The 24,770-nt window shown below is 45.0% G+C and overlaps 2 protein-coding genes across 3 annotated transcripts; one reads left to right on the forward strand and one right to left on the reverse strand.

The window, feature by feature from the left end:
- Positions 1–290: 290 nt before the first annotated feature.
- On the forward strand, positions 291–7,417 carry ybx1 (Y box binding protein 1). Of its 2 annotated transcripts, none has more exons than XM_036533943.1 (8): positions 291–562; positions 3,035–3,098; positions 3,370–3,403; positions 3,489–3,578; positions 4,276–4,599; positions 4,863–4,960; positions 5,883–6,127; positions 7,083–7,417. In XM_036533943.1, exons 1-7 carry the CDS (start codon positions 454–456, stop codon positions 6,094–6,096), a joined length of 933 nt encoding a protein of 310 aa, XP_036389836.1. In that variant the 5' UTR covers positions 291–453; the 3' UTR covers positions 6,097–6,127; positions 7,083–7,417. The 2 variants fall into 2 exon arrangements, with proteins under 2 accessions (XP_036389836.1, XP_036389837.1); XM_036533944.1 differs by having other exon boundaries at positions 4,863–4,948.
- A 1,537-nt stretch (positions 7,418–8,954) lies between these two features.
- Positions 8,955–23,674, reverse strand: arhgef16 (Rho guanine nucleotide exchange factor (GEF) 16). The gene is made up of 14 exons (XM_036533519.1): positions 23,044–23,674; positions 22,205–22,256; positions 21,200–21,369; positions 20,327–20,383; positions 18,999–19,159; positions 15,874–16,026; positions 15,071–15,200; positions 14,686–14,760; positions 13,965–14,057; positions 13,372–13,526; positions 12,023–12,208; positions 11,661–11,731; positions 9,950–10,051; positions 8,955–9,843 (listed from the first exon to the last, which is right to left on the reverse strand). The coding sequence occupies exons 1-14, from the start codon at positions 23,608–23,610 to the stop codon at positions 9,704–9,706; spliced, it is 2,112 nt and encodes a 703-aa protein (XP_036389412.1). The 5' UTR covers positions 23,611–23,674; the 3' UTR covers positions 8,955–9,703.
- Positions 23,675–24,770: the final 1,096 nt, after the last annotated feature.

Raw genomic sequence — 24,770 nt, forward strand, 5'->3', positions numbered from 1 at the left:
CTCCTTAGTTTATAATAAGAACCGTGTGACTGACCGTTCCTGTGTATTGACTGTAGCAAGCTCATACGCAGATACGACTAGCTACATTTATCAAATCCTGATAGGCGTTTATCCGTTTCAGCTTTCTGGTGATTGTACCAATCGCTATCGGAGCGGCCATGTTTTCATGGAACTGACATTTATTTTGACCAATAGGAATAAAGTTTATTTGCAACGTATGCTGATGAGCAGGGGCTTTGGCCAATTCCAATACAAGATGGGAGGGCGCGTCTCTAAGCATATTGGCCGGTATCAGATCTCATTCCGTCCAGTTCGATCGGCAACGGGAGCGGAGAGAGGAAAGAGCCCGAAGGCAGAAGCCCCCACCACCGCCGGCCCAGGTTACCATCTAGCACCGGGAAAACACACTAGAAAGCCACCGCCGGCACAAGTCTAAGTTACCAACCAGAAACCATGAGCAGTGAGGCCGAAACACAACAACAGCCGCCGCAGCCTGCCGCTGAAACGGAGAGCCCATCCAGTCCGGCAGCCGCAGCTACCGCGGGGGATAAGAAGGTCATCGGTAAGTAGTTACGTAGCTAACAAGGTTCAAAAGCAGCCCACACAAAACTGCTAACTGTAAATTAGCTAGCTACAGTCCTGATACTAACGCCGGAATCGGTCACCAGTTGTATGTGGCTGCCTGAAAGATGCGAGCCCTCGTCTAGTAAGCAGCGTGTACCCAACTAGCTAGCTAACTTGAAGTAGCTCTTCATTCACCTAAAAAAAAACCCAGTTGATCAATTATATTTCGTTTTTCCTTGTGTGTGAATAAATCTGGGTTCCGATAAAACGGCAGGAAACGCACGTGCCCAACGTTAGCGAGACTAGCTATGCGCGCTCGTGAGACGCCGGGTCGGTTGATAACCGTTCCGTCTCCGTGGTGATAGCAAAGCTAGCTAGCTGGTTGAACGGCTAAGTTCACGTTCTACCCAAGCTGGCCAACGGTTGCGATATTCAGTCTGGGAAAAGATAGTTAAAGTTAACGTGCAGGTGATGTGGCTGGGAAACGATCTGGCCTGGTCTGTGAAGTTTTGGGGTGGGGGCAAACCTCTGATGGGGGGGTTTCGTGGAATAGCACATGGTGTACTTAAGCGTTGACAATGTTCCCGTAGCCGCGTGTTGAGTTATGTTAGCCACATAGGCTAGCCAGCTGCTATGCGCCAGAACTGAGCTTGGCCTTGATCGTGACCCTGTCCCAGTGTTAGCCGTAATTTCGGCGGACTGATGAAGTTTAACCTTTACAGTTTCGCTGGCAAACATATTAGTCAGCCAGCTGTGGCTGACCGGTTTCTTTCAGAAACCTAACATTAGCGTGTTTGTAGGAGATGGTATCAGCTGCTTGGCAGTGTTGGCTTTTCAGCGAATGGGGTAACTGTTAGCTAGCTTTGCTAGCTACAGTAGTGCAAAGACACCCCATAAGTTAGCCAGCTCATCCCTTTGTTTTCGAAATGCGACAGAGCGTGTCTCCGTTAGCTGTTAGCTAGGTACTTAGCTACACGACTTGGTTCGTGATGCTATAAGGTTTAGCTAACTAATGTTAGATGTATATATACAATGATGCTAACTGGCAGTGTACGCAGCTAGCTGATAAATATGTGTAACGCGGTTAATTACTCGTCGAATATATGAGAAATTGACAGTGATTGGTCCTACCATTGAGTTGGGCCAGCTAACAAAAAGTGAAGCTCGCTAGCTCGAAAACTTGGCCGAAAAAGGAATCCAAAATGTCCGCCGTGGTTATTTGGATATGAGAGGGATTTCTTTGTCTAGAGAGCGTGATTGTTTTAAACACGACATCACAGAACAGCCAAACCCCATTCACTGTAACTAAGTGGTGTTGAACACGGTTTAAATAAGTTATGTGGTTTACAGTAGCGATAATTAAAGTATATTTGGCGCCGAATAAAGGTGCGGGTGATAGCAAGCTAACTAACTAGCTTCATGCTGGCTCTTTTCCAACCACATGTATGGACGCAAGAGGAGTAATATAACTAAATATTTTTTGTAAGGTTAAAATTAACTGTGGTAGGTAGTTTATGAAAATGGCTCCATTTGGCTAGGAAATCGAAGTGCTTTCCTACCATTAATAAGATGGGTTAGATAATACGCCAGGGTTGGTAAGCTGGTACTAGTCAGTCAGCCAGTTGTACCGTGACATTATTTCAGTTGGTCCAGTTTTACAGGACCGAAGTTGTCGACCACGTGTAACGTTTTTAAACACTTCCTTGTTTCGTTTTCGTGAATCATCGCTACTTGCTCACGGAAAGTTAGCTGATTGGCCGATTGTAGCTTGCTCAAATTGGTACTATGTCAAAGCAACTAGTGCAATGGCCGGCTAGCTAGCGCTAATAGGTGGAGGCGTCAGTATACAGCCACGTTTTAGCTGCATGCCGGTAACGTGACGCCGCTTTCGTCCCCCGCTGCTGCCTCAGTGTTTGCTCATAGTAACGCCAGTAATGCCATTTCCGTGCGTTTTTTACCATGGCGAATTACTGGTAAAATCTAGGTTGTTTAACACGGCTAGAACTCATTGCTGCGTTTTGAAGTGTTAAGTAGAGCAGTTTTTCACGCTCTTAGTTTAGTTTGCTTTCTGTTACACATTGTGAGGCCATGTGTCCAACAAGTCCAACAATAGTTCGATCTAATTTAAGGCATATCTGTGTATAAAGGATAGGGGTGAGTTAAATGTGAGTACCTAGGCCTAGTTATGTCGTTGGCTGTAACTGATTTACATAGCAGGGTTCTCTCTTCATGTTTGGAAACAAATGATTGCCCATGTGAGAAATTATGGAAATAGTCCATAATAAAAGACTGAAACTCCATAATCGTCCATAACTTCACGTAACCACAACCGTTTTAATAGATTTTATTGAAGCAAACATTAAGTGCCAATCAGCAGAGTTGTAGCACACATTGGATTCAGAGAGATAACTGCTTCATTGTATAGACTGACAAAGGCAAATCTAATCACTTCTTATAATTCTTTTTTCAGCCACAAAGGTCTTGGGAACAGTTAAATGGTTCAACGTAAGGAATGGCTATGGTTTCATCAACAGGTAAATGCAGATTGCCCTGTTAAGGACACTAATATGACCTTTAGGGTTAGGAACACACACAATCCTATTAAGGCGTTTAATTGCTTGTACAGCTGTACAGCTGACTTATCAGTCACTGGCTTGTGCTTGTTTACTTGCAGGCCAATCGATTTATAAGCCAGTTGGTTCACATAGGCCTCAGTGCACAGGTGCCCAGCCTGTCTTACTGAATGCTACTGGTTTAACACGTGTCTTTGGTGGCCCAAGTTAAACCTTTTCTTTTCTTTTGAAGGAATGACACAAAAGAAGATGTCTTTGTACACCAGGCAAGTATATTTTATCAAACCCATTTCTTTACTTATTTAATCCACAACCATTATAGAATACTCAGAAAATACTTTTTTTTTTTAGACCGCTATAAAGAAAAACAACCCAAGGAAATACCTTCGCAGTGTTGGAGATGGAGAAACGGTGGAGTTTGATGTGGTTGAAGGGGAAAAGGTAATTATGGAAGATGTCCTGAGTTGATATTTTTCTCATTAATGAGATGTTAAGGTGCCAAGTGTCAAGGATATGAGAACATCTGAAATCTTCAATTCCCTAAAGACTCCACTTTTAACTAATTGCACCATTCAGATTTGATACCTTGCCCAAAAATCCCGTAAATCTCAACACTTGTCCATGTGAAAGAATGACTTTGTTGATGAACAGATCATTGTGTACATTGGTTTACACTGTCTAGTCCAAATTAGACATCACTGGTATGTGAAAATAATAATTTTAAAAACAAATACATCCTCAAATTGACAGTTGTTTTTGTCTTGGGTGCCTCATGTGTAATGATAATAAGAACACTGTAATTTTTAAGAGACAAAACAGCCCAGGATCAAATCCCATGGCCATGATGAAGAAAGGTGTTCAGGGCAGCTTTGGCATGTAACCATAAGCCTTATGCTAGCATCATGCATTGTTTCGCCATCTATACCGGTAGAACCTGACAGGGCAGTATTGTGGCGAAAATTCAGTTGATCAGGAAGTTTGAGTTGTTTGATGGTGAAAACCATGAGTCATATCTACATGGCTGTTTTCAGTGGGTGCAGGCAGCGGGTACTGTGGTGTAGAGTAGTGATAACCTGACTGCTGCGGGTGTGCAGCCGGGTTCCCGCCGTAACGCGCCGTGCCCCCCTCCCCCCTTCAGGGTGCCGAGGCAGCCAATGTCACCGGCCCAGGGGGCGTCCCAGTCCAGGGGAGCAAGTATGCGGCGGACCGGAATCGCTACAGGCGGTACCCCCGCCGCCGGGGCCCCCCTCGCGACTACCAGGACAACTACCAGAGCGACGGGGAGGGCGAGGGGCGCGAGAAGAGGGAGGCGGCCGAGAACGCCCCCGAGGGAGAGATGCAGCCGCAGCAGCGCCGGCCGTCCTTCCCTGGCCGACGCCGCTACCCCCCATACTTCGTCCGCAGACGCTACGGCCGCCGGCCCGCGTACACGAACGCTCCACCACGCGGAGAGATGACTGAGGTTTGCTTTCTCTCAGCTGCTGGCCAAAGCTTTTCTTTAACCCTAGTCAGGCTGTTTGCCAACTTTAGATGCATGTTTTTGCTATCAGTCACAGCTGACCATATGTAACCTCTCTGTTCAGTAGTGCTGTCCTCTGTACCTTTCTGGTTTTGCTCTTTTGCATATAGATTTAGACATGTTCTTGTGTCCCAGAAGTGAAGTGGCCAGTGGTGACGGGCAAGTAATGTACATGCATTTGATTCATAATCTGTGTTGTGCTACAGGGTGGTGAAGGAGAGGAGAACCAGGGCGGTCCTGACCAGGGCAATAAACCAATGAGGCAGAACTACTACAGAGGCTTCAGACCAAGGTTCAGACCAAGGTTTGCATGTTGTGTTCACTGACAAGAGGCCGCAACAATGAGAAAGGTGGAAGGTTAGCTTAGCTTGTCACCATCCACCTTTTTAACCTTCACTTAATCCTGCTCCTCAAACTTCAGTGACTTGGATTCAGCCAGCCAAATCAACATCTAAAGCTCAGTTACGGTCATATGTAGTAGCTGAAAGTCACTAATTTAAAAAAAAGTATTCAGTCTCAATTTAACATACCCATTGTATACCCATAATCATATGAAAATTTGGACAAGGTCTGGCCATTCTTATGCTCATGTGTCATATTCAGTATCATTTCTAGAATTCTCATTTTTGTGGCCCTACATTGAATTGCAACACACCTATGGATCCGGTCCTACCATCCTAAAACAGTCTTTGTGATTGAATTGCATGGCACTTTTCTTTGGAAGCTTTTGGGGTTTTCACCGCTGAAGTAAATTTCCTCTTTTAGCTCTTGTGGTCCATGATAAATATGCTGCAACTGTCAAGCATGCGTGTTAATCAGAGTTTTGCAAGTTCATGCTAAATGCTTTATTAGTCGAATGACTTAATGTACAGTGTTTATAATAGTAGAAATCTGAGTGGGAGAGAAATTGTGGTTTACCGATATGACACCTGGATACCTGAATTGTTACAGTTCATTTATCAGGCTGTCAAAGACTGGTCAGGTATTTGTATTGTAAAACAGGAATGCAAAGGCTTTGTTACAATGGAATGTGGATGGATTGGGAGTGTCGCGTAAATATCAAGCCTATCTTCCCTCTGTCCCTCTGTGGTGTTCATCAGGTCTTGCATGCTTTATATAGGGAAGTTGGTTTTGCCTTAATTTGGCAACATCTAAAATAATCACCCATCTGCTCTCTGGAGATGCTGCGGATTTGAACCAAAAGTGTTCCTCCCTTTCACACTCAGGGGTCCCCCGCGTCCCCGGCCAGTTCGGGAAGGTGAGGAGGACAAGGAGAACCAAGGCGACGGCAGCCAGAACCAGGAGTCCCGCCAGCGCCGGTACAGACGCAACTTCAACTACCGACGCAGACGCCCACAGACCACCAAGCCGCAAGAGGGCAAAGAGGCCAAGGCAGCCGAGACGCCAGCCGAGAAAACGCCCGCTCCCGAGGCCGAGTAAAGACCGGCTTACCATCTCTACCATCGTCCGGGTATGTCTGCTTCAGCAGGGCTTGGGAACCTCTGTGTGGAGGATGCTGGTGCTTGATATTAAAATGGTTGCTTGGCTGCATGCCCATGGAGCTCCCAGAAGACTGCCTCTTATCAGTGTGTGGTAGAGGAGTGTACACATTTCGCCCATTAGCACTGATGGCCGTGTGACTGAATAGGTGGAAACAACATTGTGTGTGGTGCCAGAGAAATGTGGCGGCCATTTCTTAATCAACTTGTCTGTCACATTTTTGTATTGCTTCATATTGTAGACCCAAGTTGTAGATTGTATGGGAGATGAATTGCAAATTTCTCTAGCCATTAGCCATTAGCATTACATACGTGAGAGCTGCTTCTTTAATTTGTTTTCCTTTTGCTGGGGTTACACATGAGTTAATGGATGTGTCTGTGTAGTTAGGAGGATCTGTAATTGATGAGCCCAGATTTCCCCCTTCCCTCATTGCCTTACAGTGCAGTGTTTCGCTGAAGGCAGGGGTTGTGTTGGGGGGGGGGGGGGTGAATTCCATAAAGGTGGCAGAGGCCATCTTGGTATACTGCCCAGGCCCGTTCACAGTGCGATCATTGAAACCCCGCTTCAGTCTGCACTTTTCATTCAAGCTTAGTGGGATCACCTAACACGGCGACAAAAACGTGAGGTAATGCGGTGGATTTGGTAAAACAAACTTTGGCCGTCTAGCCGGAGCCCTGTCGCTATTGTGTGAGTGCGGTCCGCCCTGTGCGTGTCCTGCCAGCGTAAGCCGCATCCCTCCACACGACACCCATCCAGACGTTCCAATAACTCCTGCAGCGCGGGTCCACCCGCCGCTAAACGCTTCAAATTTGCTGTGTCATAAATGCCAGGGGAGCATTTGGAAAACCTACAACTGATCTGTAGATTTCAAGTTCATGACTCGGTGTCCTAACCAGTTTTTCTTTGCCTGTTTTTATCTCTTTCAGTTTTGTCAACATGAAGAAACATCAAAGATCTGAGCAATAAGGAACATATTTGACTTAACGATCTTGAAAGCTTGCAACATGCATTTGACCAGATTACCACCAACTGCCTGCAGAATCTATGCAGACCTCTTCTTTTCCATTCTTTTTATGTGACAGCTAAAAAAGTTTTCTTTTGAAACAAGACATTTTTCTAAATCGGTCTTAAGTTTTTACACCAAATGGTTTTTAAAGAAAAGTAATTTGATATCTGGTCAATTTGACATTTTTAAATGAAACTTTTTATGTATACAACCTGAATTTTAAAATGCAAGCAAATAAAAGTCAAAAGAACTGTATTGAGTTGTTTTTCTTTTATGGCTGAATAAAGTGAGTTTTATTGATAGGGAGAACTTTACAGCCACTTTGTACTGTATGGTTTGGTTTTTTAGCAGATTGAAGTCCAGAAAAGCCAGGACTTTTACAGACCTGTAGCCCCTGGAAAAGAACATGGACCATTTTTGCAGCAATTTCAAAAAAGCACTTGCCACCAAACTCATTTTGATGATTTCAGAGAAAAGTAGCACAATAAGTTCAGCTTAACTGGTTAGAAATGCCCTGTGCGGGCCCCAGACACTAAGCAATATTACATTGACGTAGCCCTCAGCATACCAGTGGCACGGATGCTTTGTTCTGTAGAACACATTTCTTCCTACCAGGCTTGAAAGGTTCAACGGGTTCACCTCATCGCTTACAACCACTGTCTGCTCTAAGGACATGTAGCGCTTATACAAGCGCTTATGTAGAATCTGTAGAGTTTATTTTTCGAACATGCATGTGTAAATAGTGGTTTCTTTTATATGAAGTACACTGAGAATCAAATGTGTTCAGAGGTAGGTCAATGAAAAGCTACTAAAAACAGTTTCCCTTCTTAAAGTAGATGCAGTCCTGTTGCAGAAGGCCTCCCAACAGTATTCACTCCACTGCTGCCTGAATGCATAGAAGACTTAACCAATATGAGCTACTCAATCAATGCACACTTTCTAACCAGTTTATAATGTTAGTTTAATTTGAAACAAAAATGTACAAGTTAGGTGTATATAAACCAGCAAATAGACATACTTTCTCTCTCGTAGATAAATGCAGTTGAAAAGCACTGCCATACATATTTGGAGTTTGTGGAGCTTTCAGTGCACAAAACCAGTGCTTGGAAACAAGTCATTGAAATGGCTGACACCTCACCTCAAACGTCTTCATCTTGACACTGCCACAAAGTAGAGAAGGACACTGAACAGCTTCATTAAATGGGCTGTTCCAGAGCAAAAGCGCTCCCAATGTTCTGAAACGCTGTGGCAGCTCAGGGCACCCCTGCACTGATTTTCAGAAGGCCTGTTACACATGGAGCATAACAGTTAACAGCCTGGACATAAAATGCAGATACTGCGGAAATGCTGAGCCCTAAATAGTCTCCTGGTTGGCCACATTACAGAATCTGGAAACAAGCAATTGTAACACCATTCATGAAAACAAACATACCCAGTATTACACCCTTTACAGTACTTGGCTTACATAAATCCCATCACAACACCTGTGCTGATATCAATAAGTTTAGAATATCAATCAGGAGGTGGGTATATCAATAAAATGATTGGCAAACAGAGAATTCACCTCTTTTAAATTAGCTTGATTCACCTGCTGTACAACTCTAGTAGGAGAGGTCTGGAAAACATACAGGCATGATGCTGACTACATGCTGTAGAGATGGATCATACTGAAAGACAGCTGTGTCTGTCTAGGGAAGACATGATTCACAACTGACATGGTGAACTGCATCACTTCACAAGATATCACACCTTGCAAAAATGTAGTGTGGCCTATGTGCAAGCAGCCAGAAAGTGCTTAACACCACTAATGCCATAGCAGTATTTTCTTATATGCGTTTTTGTACACAAAGTGACAACATGGTTCATGTTGTGTGCAAAAACATATTAAAAATTTTTGGATTTGGAGTACCAAAGATTTCTTATGGATGAAGGAGCAATATTCAACAATTTTGACAGGACAGAAAAACATTTTTTGCTGGTCTCTCTTCTGTGATTCTGAGTTCTGTCTCCGAGTTTAGTCTGCACTCATGAATTGAGATGAAAGGATATCGTTGAACTCCCTGCATTCTGTAAAAGAATCTGCAACGTGGCATACAGTTTTCTGGAAATTGCATAAAACCATCAGTAAATTATGGTTATTCAGAGGTTGACAGATTCTTCGGTTTTCCTTCCCATGTGGTAATGCTATGAACTGTAATACAGATATAAAAACCTATTTTACACCAACAGATAAGACCTGTAGCCATACTGCAGTTTTTTGTAGCAGAAAAATGAAACTGGCTTTTGGAGATTCTGTGAGTGGCACTTTTTTTACAGACAATCTCTTTCTGGGTCATAAACATGAACTGCAAATGACGTGGCTTTCAGGACACACAGCTCAAAACGGTCAACCTGTACACTGCCACACTGGGTGTGTCCATGGCGTGGCGATGGGGGAAGAGGGGAACTGGTTTTCTTGTGTCACATCTGACTTGGCAGGTGTGTAGGCCTCAGTCCTTGCGCCACAGCGGAGATCGTTGGGTAGACCACGCCCGAACAGGCTCAGACGCCCGTCTCCTTCCGCAGTCTCTCCATGCGTCGCACGTTGCGCTCGGCGGCCGCGCGGTTCGTGATCTCGTTGGCGTAGCCCGAGGGGAACCAACCCCTCTCTCCGTCCCGCATCCTCTCCCCGTAGCACCACCCTGCAACACGAGATGCAACGCCGAAGCCTTTCGTGAGACACGGCGGCGGCAGGACAGAGCAAGGGGTGCAGCGTAACAGGAAGAGGTCAGAGCGATTCGTCCTCACCTTCCTCCTTCTGCAGGACAATGACCACCTCAGCCTGCTGCAGCCCCAAGTCGTCCAGCTCCTTGGGCATGTAGGCCTTGGTCACCTCGTACTGTGGCAGGCCTGAAAGCACACACACACACACACACACACACGCACGCACACACACACACAGACACACAGACACACAATAAGGAGACACAATCCAGGAGTATTAAACAGCTGCCACCCTCAACCCTACACCACACACAGTGTCACAAACCGCCCGTGCAATTCTCTGAGGGACTGGAAGAGGGGTTTGCAGGGCATGCTATTTGCAGGGTTTGCTATGGTTCTGTTGCACATGAAAACACACAAATGCCATGGTGCTCAGCATCTCAGCTCTCAAGCTGCTATGGTGAGTGGAACACAGGACATCTATGCTCACAGAATTCAAGGCCAACCGTTTGTCACTGTTTTTACAGCACGGTCACTCACAGCGAACTGTACATTATCATACTGATACATTTGCATTACATTATTTACATTATTGGCATTCAGCAGACACACTTATCCAGCGCGACTTACAACGGTTACGTTTTTTTTACAATGTTATCCATTTATCCAGCTGGATATTTACTGAGGCTATTCTGGGTTAAGTACCGTGCCCAAGGGTACAGCAGCAGTGCCCCACTGGGGAATCGAACTGGCATCCTTTTGGTCATGAGTCCTGCTCCGTAACCACTATGCTACACTGCTGCCCACTATGCACAAAGGACTATGGCTGACGACACAGTGATGATGTAGAGAAACAGTAATATATGATGAATAAGTAATAAGCAGAAGCTCTATGCTATATCAATCAGCCCCAACAAAAACTTAATCCACAAGGACTCATTTGAGTTTATATCGCTTCATCTGTGATTATTCTATTATGGGCAATTCCATTCACAAGCTGCTATTACTCCAAGGTAACTTCGCTCGCCTTGGGAGATACAAGGGAGAAATGGATAGTATATTATACACAGGAGGTACTGTACATCTCTTTGCATTGTTTTCACAGAGGATAAAAGACTCCCAAGTTTCAAGGTGTTTGTAATAATTCTTCTTGTTTGCTTTGTTTCTGAATGCACTTGGCCTTTAATAACCTTTCAAGGCATTTTTATAGCCTCTTATAACCTGTATACAGTGTGATGAAACAGGTGAAATGAGGTGAAACACGTAGGCTGCAGCAACTCAGAGGTAATGGATTATGAACAGGACGTGCTCTCCTTCTCTACTCTGCAGTTGAACTCGATTTCTGTCTGAACTTCAAATCCAGGGTGGGAGCCCTGGATCTGACTCTCAGACCCACAGACTGCGAACCCCGAAATCCACCAGCGTAAACAAGACACATACACACAGGCACAGGGACCTGACTTAAAGAATAAACTGGCTGACCTTGTTTTCAATACTGCTGACAAGCATTTCACTGACTGAACACGGATCATAAAAAAAGAGCAGATTAACCTACGCCAAAACAAAAATGAACGTATACATTATGTGTGACCAGCTGTAACAGACGGTGTTAATTGGTAATTCATTTATACAAGTTGTCTAATGCTTATATCCATATCTGTCCCTTTTAACATGAGACAACAGGGCCAATCGCTATTAGGACAATCACTTTGCTTATTACAGTGAGCTAAAATGGGTGGTATGTATTGTATACGTGCATATTGAAGGAAATGTTAGCAACTGACTAAAATCCCACCTTCCTTAGTGCTGGTGCCATCTGTCTGTCTGTGTCTGCGCAGAGCGGTCACCCAGCGAGCTCGGTCAATCCTGAGAGAAGGTTCAGATACATACACACATATTACATTACCGCGATTGTATAATTTCATTAGAAATTATAATATATTTACTGTTTTTTTTTATTTATATAATTTATTTACTAAATACAAAATATTTACTGGGTGTAAACTGTATTGCTTAATTTGTTCTTTGAAACAACATATGTTTTGTGCACTTCAACGTCTTTTTTGGGATGCCACCACCAGGGGGAGCAATGACGGGTAGCATGTAAATACACAGCAGTGCAGTGGATTAGTGGTTAATGAGAGCTGGGGGACTGACTGAGATTCCGCGGCCAGGGCGATCTGCTCGGCCCGCCCCTCGCTGTTCCTCTTCATCCACAGCTTCAGCGTATAGGGGGAGGAGCCACTGTGCTTGATAGGTGGAGGCATCTGTCCGTCTAGGTTCTGCAGCTCCACCTCCACATTCTCCAGAGTGGCGTAGTCCATCACCACATAACTGTCCTCACTGGACACACACGCACACACATACAGATTATAGCAGCTTAGTCTACAGTAGACATAGACACTGCACAGTGTACAAAATGCGGTGCAACAGATCGATTCATATTCATGCATCAGTGCAAAAGCAACAATGTACCTGTAAGGATGCTGCACTTGAGAATCGATCCACTGCACTGATTTTTTATTTAGTAATTATTCATGTTAATGCAGGAATCTGGAAGAAACTAGAGCATAATCCTACATGCAATACACTAATGCCCAACTACACTACTTTAAAAAAGAGATCATTTTAAAGTTATGTTGAATCATATTGTATCAAATGCATCATATAGAATTGCATATCAGATTCATATATGAAATTGCAACAAAGTGAATTCTTAAATATATTCAGATATTGTATTGCTGCATAGGCATCCATATTGTATTGTATCTTAAAAACAGACTTAACAGTTGTTATGTACTAGGGATCTAAACCCTTGGTTTTAAGTCCTCTATCCAAATGACATCAGTTAGTACATGTCCACAAAACTATCGTTCGTTACACTTAAATAAAATGAACAGCTAAATCCACATGGCTAATTTGCACACATACCATACCATGGGTGAAAAGTGACAGGTGCAGAAGAAATATTAGAGCAGTATATATACAGGAAAGGTGTGCATGTGAGACCATGGGTGTGTGTGCATGCTTGTGGTGGGAGGCTCTTGGAAAGTTAAGTCTCACAAATATCTGTGAACCAATAAATTAGTGCAATAATTACTACAACCATTTTAATGCGACCATTCATTCACACTTTGCGTATGCATAACCCTGTCTGAGCACTCTTTCATCTGAAATACATCAATTCAAAGCTTCTAATTCCGAAGACATACTCCTTATGCATTTTAAGGAGCATCAACACCCTTAGGGCTTCACCCTTACCTGGTGTCAGTTAACAGCCTTTACATCATAATATCACAATGCAACAAGAAACCTGACTGAACGAATAGTGAGGAGACAAATGTATAACTCAGATTCAAACACACAGATTCCAGAACCAGATCCGTCAAGTTGTCAGTAATATCCAACAGTAATATGAGAAGAAAAAGGGGAAGACAGGGTATGCAATGTGCCACAAATACAATGCCCTGATATTCCTCTGTGCTTTTGGAAAGGCCGGGCCTCACCTCTTCCTCCTGGTGACGATGAGCACGTCGTTGAACAGGAACAGGTAGTAGCTCTTGTGGGCGAAGGCCTTCCAGAAAAGGCTGAGGTCTTCTGTGCAGACCGCCAGCTCCCCGCGCTTCTGTAGCCAGCGGGAGGCAGACACGAGCGGGAAGGGCTGGGGGGGGGGGGGGGGGTAAGAACGAGGACATCACCGGAGCTGAAGTGGGTAGCTCGTGTGAGCCCTGCGTAAAGCTTGTGGGGTAGCGGGTAGCAGGTAGCCGAGTGGTTACAGCGGTTACATCACTCCCTGAGACCTGGTTAACTAACGCTGTTGCCGGAAGCCTAGGGGCAAACTGACTTTAGCTCAACTGGTAATGACGCTGTCGGAAAGGGGTTTGGCAGTGAGCAGGGAGAACTCCGGTTTGAAACTCTCTCGCTGGCTGACCCACATAACATCTAGCGTAAGACACAATGCAGTATACACCCGTTACACTGCAACACATCTCATTCACCACCGTGCCGAGGGCGGACACCATCACAGAGCGACTCGCCGCGAGGCTTCAGAACGCGCTGTCCTGAGTCTCGCCCCTCTGAGCCAGGGTGGGCACTATACCTTGATCTTGCCGAAATCCAGCTGCTGCTGGATGGTGTACATCTGCTCCGTCCTCTCCATGGTCCTGGCCCCATCGTTGCAGCTTTTCACTAGCTGGAAGAGCACGTGTTAGAGGAGATATTTAGGCTAAAGCAATATTATGCTGTTGATGTATTATACCTTTACATGTACTGACTGGGTTAGTACAGATTCAGGAGGAGAGTACAGTAGAAGATACTACTTCCTGGGTTACAACAGAGTCAGTGGAGGAGAGTAAAAGAGAATGCTACTGCCTGGGATAGTACAGAGTTAATGAGAGTAGAGTACAGTACCTCCTGGGTTAGTATGAAGCTAGAGGAGGAGCATATACATTACATTATTGTTATTTAGCAGACACTGTTACGCAGAGCAACTTACACAGATTACAATTTTATCCATTTATACAGCTGTATATTTACTGAGGCAATTGTGGGTCAAGGATCTTGCCCAAGGGTACAATAGTGCCTCAGATGGGAAGTGAACCAGCAACGTTTTGGCTAAAAGGTCTGCTCCTTACCAGTACACCACACTGCTGCCTGGTTAGCACAGTTTCAGATGAGAGAGCAGCAGAGTACAGTGCTTTTATGGTTAGAGTCCGATGAGGATAATGGAGTGGAGTTAGTAGAGAGCAGAGTACAGTAGATGACACTACTGCCTGGGCTAGTGAAGACTCAGAAGAGGAGAGTCCAGCAGATGACGGTACCTTACTGATGGCCTTCAATGCCCGCACAGCAGCACTATACTCGGCAACGTCCTCAGGGGTCTTCTGACAGATGGTCTGTAGGGAGAGGGGAACCCGGGTCAACGCAATTTCAATCTCTCTAAAAATTAAAATGTGTTTTGTCACACATCAAGAGTACTGTGAAATTCTCTTCAAAACACTTTGAATTCCAGATTGTTTTTTTGATTTGTAGAAATTGTGTGTGTGTGTGTGTATGTGTGTGCGTGTGTGTGTGTGCGTGTGTGTGTATGTGTGCGTGTGTGTTTGTGTGTGTGTGTGTGCGTGTATGTGTGTGTGTGTGTGTGTGTGCGTGCGTGTGTGTGTGCGTGCGTGTGTGTGTGCGTGTGCGTGCACGAGCACGACTTACGTCCATGAGCAGCGGCAGGCGGGTGACTCTCTGCATGGGCAGGATAAGGAAGGAGATGACGGGCAGCCCTCCACACTCTGCACTGTTCTCAATGCGCTTCAGCACCTCCCTGAAGGTGGCGTTACCCGCTCTGCATGTACACACACGCACGCACGCACACACACACACACACACACACACACACACGCGCACACACGCGCACGCACACACACGCGCACACACGCGCGCGCGCGCACACACACACACACACACACACACGAGAAGGATGAGGAAGAAAGATCAAGATGTGTCTCATCTCTGAAATTTAAGAATGCACAACACTAAGCTTTGAGGACCAAGAAAATTATCAGCTTAATCCACCCTCTCATATTATTCATCAATCTCTTATCAAAGGGTGCTTGAGCCAAAAAAAACTTCAAAACCTGTTTTCATAGAACAGGAAATGCCTGCACTCCCCAGTCAACAATTTATAATAGATCTGTTTCGATATGTCTGATTTCATTTTTGTTTTATGGGAAACGAAAGCATCAAACTCAATCCATTGTTCACTTAGGTGGAGCAGTCACATTCGTTTCTGCTTTCTTTGACAGAATGCCTGCATTGCAAGGTATGCACTGAAGATATTAATTCAGGAATGTGACCCCTCCTGCCTTCAATGTGACAGTTCCCACTGTTCAGAAGTGCTAATCTACATCAGCCCATTTGCAGGAAAGCGTTCAGCTATTATCTGCTCAGCACTGAGGAGTGCCACTGTGGCACAGGTTTTCTCCCGGTCACCAACCCCCTGATCCTGGGAGACTCACAGCAGCCTCTGCAGCGTCCTCTGCTGGAAGGTCTCGTTAGAGCAGTAGGTGATGTACGGCTGGAAGTGGTTAGTGGCGTGGTTCTGCACAATGTCACTGATGTCTTGGATCAAAGGATTGTCCTGGTGACGTTTGTCCAGATCCTCAAAAAACCTGGAGGGGGAAAAATTGGATTTTAGGGGCGAAGGTGATGTGGGTTGGTTCCACGAAAATCCGATGGTGCACCTCGATCTCACCCGCACAAAAATGTTACCTTTTAGACAAACCATAAATCACGCATTGCCAACTCTAAGGCCTACAATGAGGGTAAAAACAAACAGGTACAGACTCCTTGTGTATGACTACATAAGAACACTGTTCTACTTTATGCTCTGGCTCCTGGGTTCTTGCCATTTGGGGAGGGAAGAGCCAAGACAGTCCTAAATAGAGCCTAAATATAGTACAGGTTGTAGTTTGTACATGTTGGTACATGTTGAACCCAGCATTTCAGTCTGAAGGCTGTGGTGGGTCTGAACCCAACGGCAGAGTTAAGAGGGTTCTAGAAACGGAATTGCATGGCCATGTTTTGCTTTAATGTATCCTGGTTTTGCTCATTTGCTGGAAGGCCCTACCCAATACAGAAATCAGAGCATACAGGATTTAATCTATCTACAGTCAGTGTCTATGTTTTGTGTAATATTTAATGAAATCATCTGAAGTGCCCTTAAACCCACAATTTCTCAGGGGTAGCAATAATGTGTTCCTAATCCTAGCTGCTCCTTCTTCTATATTTACATACGGCACACAGACTCCTCTGCGGCAGACCAACCTCTGCTGCACACACTTAGAAGAAAATACCTTTCTCCAGGTAAGAGGGGAAAAAAGAAGCGTAACTTCACCACAAAACTGAAAATGTACATTATTCTTTACCTTACTATGTAGTGGGTATGTGTGCCATTAAAGGTAGATAACCACAAAGATTTCACAATTCCGTCCCTAATGAGGTTAGAGTGGTCTGTTCCCCTTTTCTAATGCATTTAGATGAGTTTCAGTGAGTGATGAATGGACTTATAATTTTCTTTTTATGTGTGCTTCCATGACACGAACAGATGGCTCTTTCAAAACATTTAAGTCATTTATGCTTAGTCAAAATGTTGACATTTCATAACATTTTTATTTAAACCAAGTATAATCCTTGTTACTTTATTAATCTACCTTTGATTCTCAGAATTCTCTGTGAATCTGACCATGGCCTGCCTTTCTTTTTCCCCTAATAGAACTACAATATTTCATAAAGATGGATTTCTAGTGTTTGACTCTCCCTTCTGGCATGTTAGGGTATTGCACAGATTATTTCTAAAGCTTCCACACCTTATCTCTCAATGTCTCACGAGGAAGAGACCATGACTGAAAATTTCTGAAAATATATTCAGTAACAATATTCATGAAAGGTTTGGAAAAATATTTTTGAAAAAGAGATTTCAGCAAAATGCCTTCATCACAGAAAAGCTGTTGTTCTGTTGTCTCTACATACATAACCCAAAACCTAAACATCATCACAGGTAGAGAGATTCACCAGAGAATAACGTCATCAGTGTCTGTGCCATGATTTTCTGTAAGGCTATTAAATTCCTAGTGGCAGTTAGGAGAGGTCATGCAGAAGTCTACCTAATCCAGTATGCACAGAAGGACAAACCTCAGTTTCAGTATTCAGGTATCATAAGTGTTAGAGTCATAACTTGACTTAAGTTAGGTAATATTTTACTTACAACTTTAAAAAATGCCATGTTATCTACAAATAATACCTCACATATGAAGACATAGAGCTCCACACTGCACAATCTGCCCTGAACTAAGCGGAAGGATGTGAACAAGCAGCAACAGCCACACACATTATTCACTCACACCATACGCCCCCGGCTACAGAACCAGTCTGACAAGAATGTTTAATCCCACTTCAAACATTTCAGCAACAGTCTGAACCACCTCTTTCAATCATCCAGAATTAATCACGCATTTTTTTTCATGCTCATTTTTCACATTTTTTCAATAGTTCAGGAGTTAAGTAATGTACTAGTAACTGATTAAGTATTAAATTAGCCGTGTAAAGGGCAATGACATCTAGACAAAAGAGATGAGGGTTTGGATCTTAAATGGGTTTACTGACTGAGTAATTTAACACTCTTATTTTCAGCCATATCTATGGATTACAGAATCTGTAAAATGTAACTGCACCCTTTCACTATAGGCCATTAGGGGCACTTATATTTTAAATGCATACACTCTTACATATTAATTTTCATTGCCTCTCTACCACAGCGATCCCAAGTACACTGTGGACCCTGAATGTGAAAGGAGATTAGTAGTGCTTGTTTCTACTGAATGGCAGTGACTGAATGCACATGCTGTACTTTTTTTAAAAAGTGGGAAGAGAAGACATCCACCAGAACTCAGTTCACACAATAAGTGCGCATCATGCTCTGGGACCAGTTAGGCAGACTTTGGAGATGATAAACCTGTTTATGTGAACATGTGCAGACTGACTTGCGTGTAACGTATTGGCATGTGAGCGTTTCAATACTGCTCACTCCCTCCTTGAGAGCAGTCTGGCTGCAGGGTAGAAGAGAAGCCAGCGGCTGGAGCTCACTCAACAGACTGTTGCACATCCAGCTACACAAATGTCCTCACCGTGTTGCGACCAGACCAAGCTCCCTGACCCAAACTTTAACCATCAAAGCACTTCTCTTGGTCCATTCGCATAATCTTAATGTGCTCTGAAGAAAATAAGACAACGACGACTTACAAAATTCCTCTGTGTAACAGCCTGTGGCATGAGGGGTGGCAGTGTAGCATAGTGGTTAAGGAGCAAGACTCGTAACTGAAAGGCTGCCGGTTCGATTCCCCACTAGAGCACTGCAGCTGTACCCTTGGGCATGGTACTTAACCCAGAATAGCCTCAGTAAATATCCAGCTGGATAAATGGGTAACAAATTGTAACCTATGTAAGTTACTCTGGATAAGAGTGTCTGCTAAATGCCAGTAATGTAATCTAGCCTCCTGCCTGCAGATAGTTCTACTTACCCTTATCTCTCAAACGCCCCTCCCCCCCTCCCCAAAAGCCTCTCAAGGCCCTCTGCCTCCCTCACCTCTGGCTGACGGACTGAATGACTGAGATGTTGGAGAAAAGGTGGTGGTGCTCTGTCGTGGTCATTGTGTTCCGCAGATCCTCGCTGCCCAGGAACTGACGGACCAGAATCCCCAGGCTGTGCTGGTACGAGTACTCCGAAGTGATGAGCTCAAAGATGGCCTAGGGGACACCAGAAACAATCATGCCTCCTCACACTGCTGGCCCCAGAAAGCTATAGCTGCAGCCAGCTAGCTTGGACCTTGTCTTACCAATTATTGTAACCTGGTCATGCAGGACTTCTAATATTGTTGACTCCTTATCGTTTTTTTTGCTTGTGTTCTCTGTTTTGCTTGTGTACTCTGCCTCACTTGTAAGTCGCTTTGGATGAAAGCGTCTGCCAAATGAATAAATGTAAATGTAAATGTATTCGTGTTTTGATCCAAGATGGATCTCCATCAGGACACAGGTGCCTCTGTTTCAGTTGCATCTCAAAAGAAGCTTCATTAACAATGGCATTTCACTGTGGACACCATGCTTGATATCTATTACACACCACACAAGTGAAATGCGATCATCCAGTGAAGGGGGTTAGCACATAAGAGTATCAACTACAGCCCCAAGTAGGAAACTGCACTTCACTTGGGCTGCTTCTGGAAGGTTCCAGCCCCAGCCCATGTGTTTCTGTACTGTGAGTCAGATGACTGAGTCAATAGCAGCAGATAAGCTGAGCACAGACACAAACTCCTAAAGAAACCTCTAAAGCTCAGGTGCACTGTAGGGTACCAGGCAGGAGTGGGGCCTGGCAGAGCAGTGTCAGGACCAGCAGGTACAGCAATCTGGAAAAGCCAGTGGAATGGCAAAGACAGGGTGGAGTAGTTTTCACTTCAGCAGGGCGGGCCTGTTTGCACAGGGACGAGACTGTTCGCTAACAAAAGGCTGTGACCACAAAGACCTGAGGCAGCAGGTTCTCAGGAGGATTGCCAATTCGTCTGGACAATTGTTTAGGATTCTGCAAGTCCACCTCCAACTACACTTGTTACACTGGCACTTTTTATTTGTAAAGAGCTTTGAGCTGCAATTGTATGAAAGGTGCCATATTAGTGAATGTATTATTATTATTATTATTATTATTATTATTATTATTATTATCATCCTATTACACTGACTGGTTAGGTTTGAACAACCCTCGTGTCGAGATCGGTCAGCTTGATGGAAAAGACCCTCCAAAGCTCTGGCCCAGTCTTGTCTGGTGGCACATTCAGAGTAAGTCCTGGAATCCAGAGGTTCCCTGTGATCGACCTGTTCATACTACACCAAGGGGGCAGTATCTCCTACAGACGCACTAACCTCCTGTCGCTTCCTCTCCTCGGCTGAGATGTTCTGAAGAACACCCATCTCCTGCACCTGAAAGAAGAATCCTACGCTGTTTTAACAGGTTACATAACACGGCACATTACACAGTCAGACCGCTGAAGGCAGCACAGGCATTATCAGTTTGAGAAAAGGCATGGAATATTTTCATGCACAGACACTTACACACACACTGCTCTACCAACCTGATGATACATCAGTCTTACTCTGTGGTGTCATTGCCCATTTACCTTGAGGGGGCATGTGCCCCCTCAGTTTTCTGACAAAACCTTAATGTTGTCTGGAATTTACACATCCAGTTACATCAATAACTTGTAGCATGATTTTTACATTTTAGGCAATATTTTAATTGAGTCATTGAACTGAAGGTAAGAAAAATCTAAATTCATTAACACCAGCTGAAAATGGACAATGGAGTAATATGCCTTGCTATGACTTCAGCCCCTGTGACACAGCTTTCTCACTCTTCTCCACAACATTGTTGCATACTGAATCTATGTGACTTTCATTTTCACACTTTGTCCACTTGGTATTTTCAGGGAAATTTCTCTGGGGGCCACAGTCTGCTTCATTCCTCACTCAGTGAAGCTACCTCCATTTTATTGCTCCACAGTCTACCTCTGTCCATGCCATTTTCTCTATACAAATACATCTTGACATTGACAACAACCATGTATTTCATCTTTTGAGCACTGCACTACTTAACCTGATGATGATCTATGTTAATATGGAGGCAATTTGGCTCTGGCAAGTACAAGATAGAAATATAGTTCCCAGCACCCTCTACCAGAAAACTGCACCCCTCCTGACCCCTGGCTGTCCGCAGAACCGTGTCACACTCTCTCCCACCTGCGGCAGCTGGCTCCAGGTGAGCTGTGTGGGCCGGTAGTTCTTGACGACGACGAGCCTGTCCTGACTGGGGGGCTCCGTCTGTGCGGGGTCGTCCAGGAGCTCGTCGTCGGGGTCCTGGTTACTGAAGTGCAGGCCCCTCTCCCGGATCTCCTGATACAGGCGGGGTTCTGCGGAGACAGACGGCGTGACGAGCGAGCTCACGGTCCCCGGAGGGGTGGTGTCCCCGTCTCCGTCCTTATCACCCACCCTCTGACCCTGGCTCACCAGGGTGCCCCCCAGAGAGAGACTGCCACACGCATACTCCTCTGACAAACCCTCCTCCATGAGCCTGATAAGGGTGGTTCTCCGTTTCTCCTGCTCCCTCTCTCTCTGGGTCTGTCTCCGTTTGCCCCTCTTTCTCTGTCCCGCTCTATATGTCTGTCTGTCCCTCCGTCTCTCTCTTTCTGTCTTTCCCTCTCTCTGTAGCTGCTGTCTTTTCTCTCCTCTTCTTCCACCCCTCCCCACTGTCTGTGCTCTCTCACATGGAGAAGTGGCACCCTACTGCAGCATCTGACACGTCTTCTTTCAGATGAACCAGGATGTGACATCAGCTCCACGCTAACTTTCCACTGCCTAAAGCACACTCTGTCTGGACCTCATTCGGCCAGAATGATCCCATTCACTCCAACAACAACAACAACAACAGCACTGAATCAGGGGGCAAGCTGCTACCTTAGTAGACATTAAATACAGATATCAGCACTGTTTTCATATGGATTAATTCTTATCTATAAGTGAATATTAAAATAAATCATGCTGGTCCCTGTACTATTTTTCATTCTTTCTTGGCAATTTTTCATTTTCATCATTTACATTTTGCATTATTTTTAATATTCATGTTAATTATGAGTTGGTGATGATACAGAGTACAAAAGGGAGCTAACTTGCAAATATCAAAAGCAGGTTTTCATCAGTCCAACAGGGTTCCTTTCTGAAAAGACAACAAACAACAGTGATGGTTACCATCTTTGAAAGATCCTCGTGCTCTCTGGTTCCTCCTCCTTCCCAGAGTTCTCTGGAAGAGAGACAACAGCATGAGCTTATCAGAGAGGAATGTAAGGCTCTTTACGGTGAGAGAGAGAACGCAGAGATGAGCCGTCACACCACACATCTCTCCTCTCCCTCCTCTCTCTGTCCTACCACTACATCACTGAGGCCCGCTCATTAATGGTGGGCCCGATGGGGACAACAGCTGTTGCCTCTGACAGAAGGAAAGAGGGAGGCAAGCAGTCCCAAAGGTAAGACCACACTGCAGCCTTCTCATCCGTTGCACAGTCGTTACGTTACATTAACTTTACTCATTTAGCCAGCGTAACTGACAAAGAAAAGGTGAAGAAGTGCACATAAGGCCACATGAACAGCAGTAATAAAGAAAAGGCGAGATCACGGCCACGACATGGCAACCTTGAGACAGGCCAGCGTGAGTGCTCAAACTGGTAAACTTAGCCTTGAACCACCTGATCCAGATATTCGCCTCTTTTAATAAATGAAAAACAAGGCAAGCTTTATTCTCTTGCAACTCAGCAGGATCTGTATATGTGCATTATAAATACGAAAGATCACTTCTTTCAGTCATGATTCCAGCACTGTCTTTGGTGACTTTCAGCCTAAACCTCTGCAGGGTGATTGTGTAGCATTAAGTTTGGACTTGGTGGATGAATGAAAGGAGGCTATCTGAATGCCGGCTTCAAACAGAACCCTAAGACAGGGTTGTGTAGAGAGAAATGTGCTGTAGAAAAATCAATACAAAGCATTTGCTCTAAAGCCTGAACATTGCTGCTGTGGTGAGGACTGATTCTTGCCTTGCACGGTTCGAGGTTCCCCGACGGCTGGACGCTGAACGCTCCCTCCTCACTGACCGCCGTGAGCGCGGGCGCGGCCGTCACTCTGCTGGCGGCTCGAGTGTCCGGGTTGGTGACCGCGGCGCGGTAAGACTTGTTCCTGCGGTTTCTGCGGATCGACACGCCCTCATCATCGCTGTCATAGTCCTCCCATGACACCTCCGGGCCCGGGGCCGGGGCCTTGCACATGTCTACCTGGGTCTCCTTCGCCACGGGCAGCGTGACCACGGTGGTGTGGTGCCGCGGCTTGGTCCGGCTGACCACCGCCAGGTTTCTGGGTATGAGCTGCCGTGTGCCCAGCTTCAGAGCTGCCTCACTCTGCGTGCTCAGCACCACCTCCCTCCGGCCCCTCTCAGCGCAAGACGGGGCCAGCGACGGCTCCGCCCTGCGAACCGGCCCCTGTGATTGGCTGATAGCGTCCGCCGCAGATCCAGAGTGGCCGTCCAGCTGCAGATCAGAGGAAAAGCTTCTCTCCAATAACAGGGGCACCAGGTCCCCCATGGAGCCGTCTACCTCTGTTTCAGACATTCAGCGATGAGCTTCTGCTCCTAATGTTTTCAGTTCTTCGCTGCCACCAGCCAGAGGCTAGCAATGTATCATAATTCTGCCTGTTAGGAGAAATTTGGGTGGGTTGTGGGTGTTTTCAAGACAACAGAATTAGGTCTCTTTCATATTTAAACCAGAAAACAATATAGAGTACAGACAGCCCCCTACTTTAAAACTAACCGGTATGGCGCACATGCAAAGAGGGCTGGCATTTGGTTCAGTTACATTTGTGTATTCCACACTAAAAACATGAAAGGGAAGAAAAACCTTTTGTAGACACTACATTATTTTCATTTAGCAAAATTTCAAATCCGGAGCTACTTACATACTGTAGGTTACAACTTCAGCCATCCATTTATATAGCTGGATGCCTGCTGAGGCAATTTTGGCTTACGTACCTTGCCCAAGGGTAAGGTAGCAGCCCTAACCAGGAACTGAACTGGCAACCTTTCAATTACATGCCCTCCTCCTTACCACATTACACCACGCTGCTGCCCCTTCACTTTACAGCACAGTAATTTTCCAAATAATTGTCCACTGCTAATAATAAATTCTTGCAGAATGACACTTTGCATTTCAATCTGTGCAGTGCCTTACCACTAACACCACCAGGAATTCCCTGGCTCTGTCATTTGAGCTAGAGCTGATGCACTCAGAAAGTCTTTTTTTCACCCAGAAAGTTTAATTTTTTTTGGCTTTCTTTAAGCATTAAAGAAACCTATGTCACATCAAGGGAGATACTGCACTCACCATACAGTGAGAACCATTAAGGTTTCAGAAATGCTATCTTGAAACCCCCTTGGTTGTCTTTGTATAGTGAGTGCAGTATTCTCCTTTATGAAATATCCTCCTTGAAGCTATTAATATTCATCTTCCTGCAGCACGGTACACCCTCTTTTCCATAGGGGCTGTCAAACCAACCTGTCAAGAACACTCATGCCTTCCCAGCAATACATGAAAACATACACAAACAATCCGCGAACATGAAATTACAACACACAACTAATGTGAGAGAGTAAACCCACAGTTTGCGCTGGATAATTGATTAGCTAATTAGACTAAACATACCTTTGCATGTATGATATAATACAATACCAAATGGTAAAGTAAAACAATACATTGTGATACTTTCAACATTGTTG

This window comes from Megalops cyprinoides, chromosome 7, assembly GCF_013368585.1.
Source record: "Megalops cyprinoides isolate fMegCyp1 chromosome 7, fMegCyp1.pri, whole genome shotgun sequence".
NCBI classification, from domain to species: Eukaryota; Metazoa; Chordata; class Actinopteri; order Elopiformes; family Megalopidae; genus Megalops; species Megalops cyprinoides.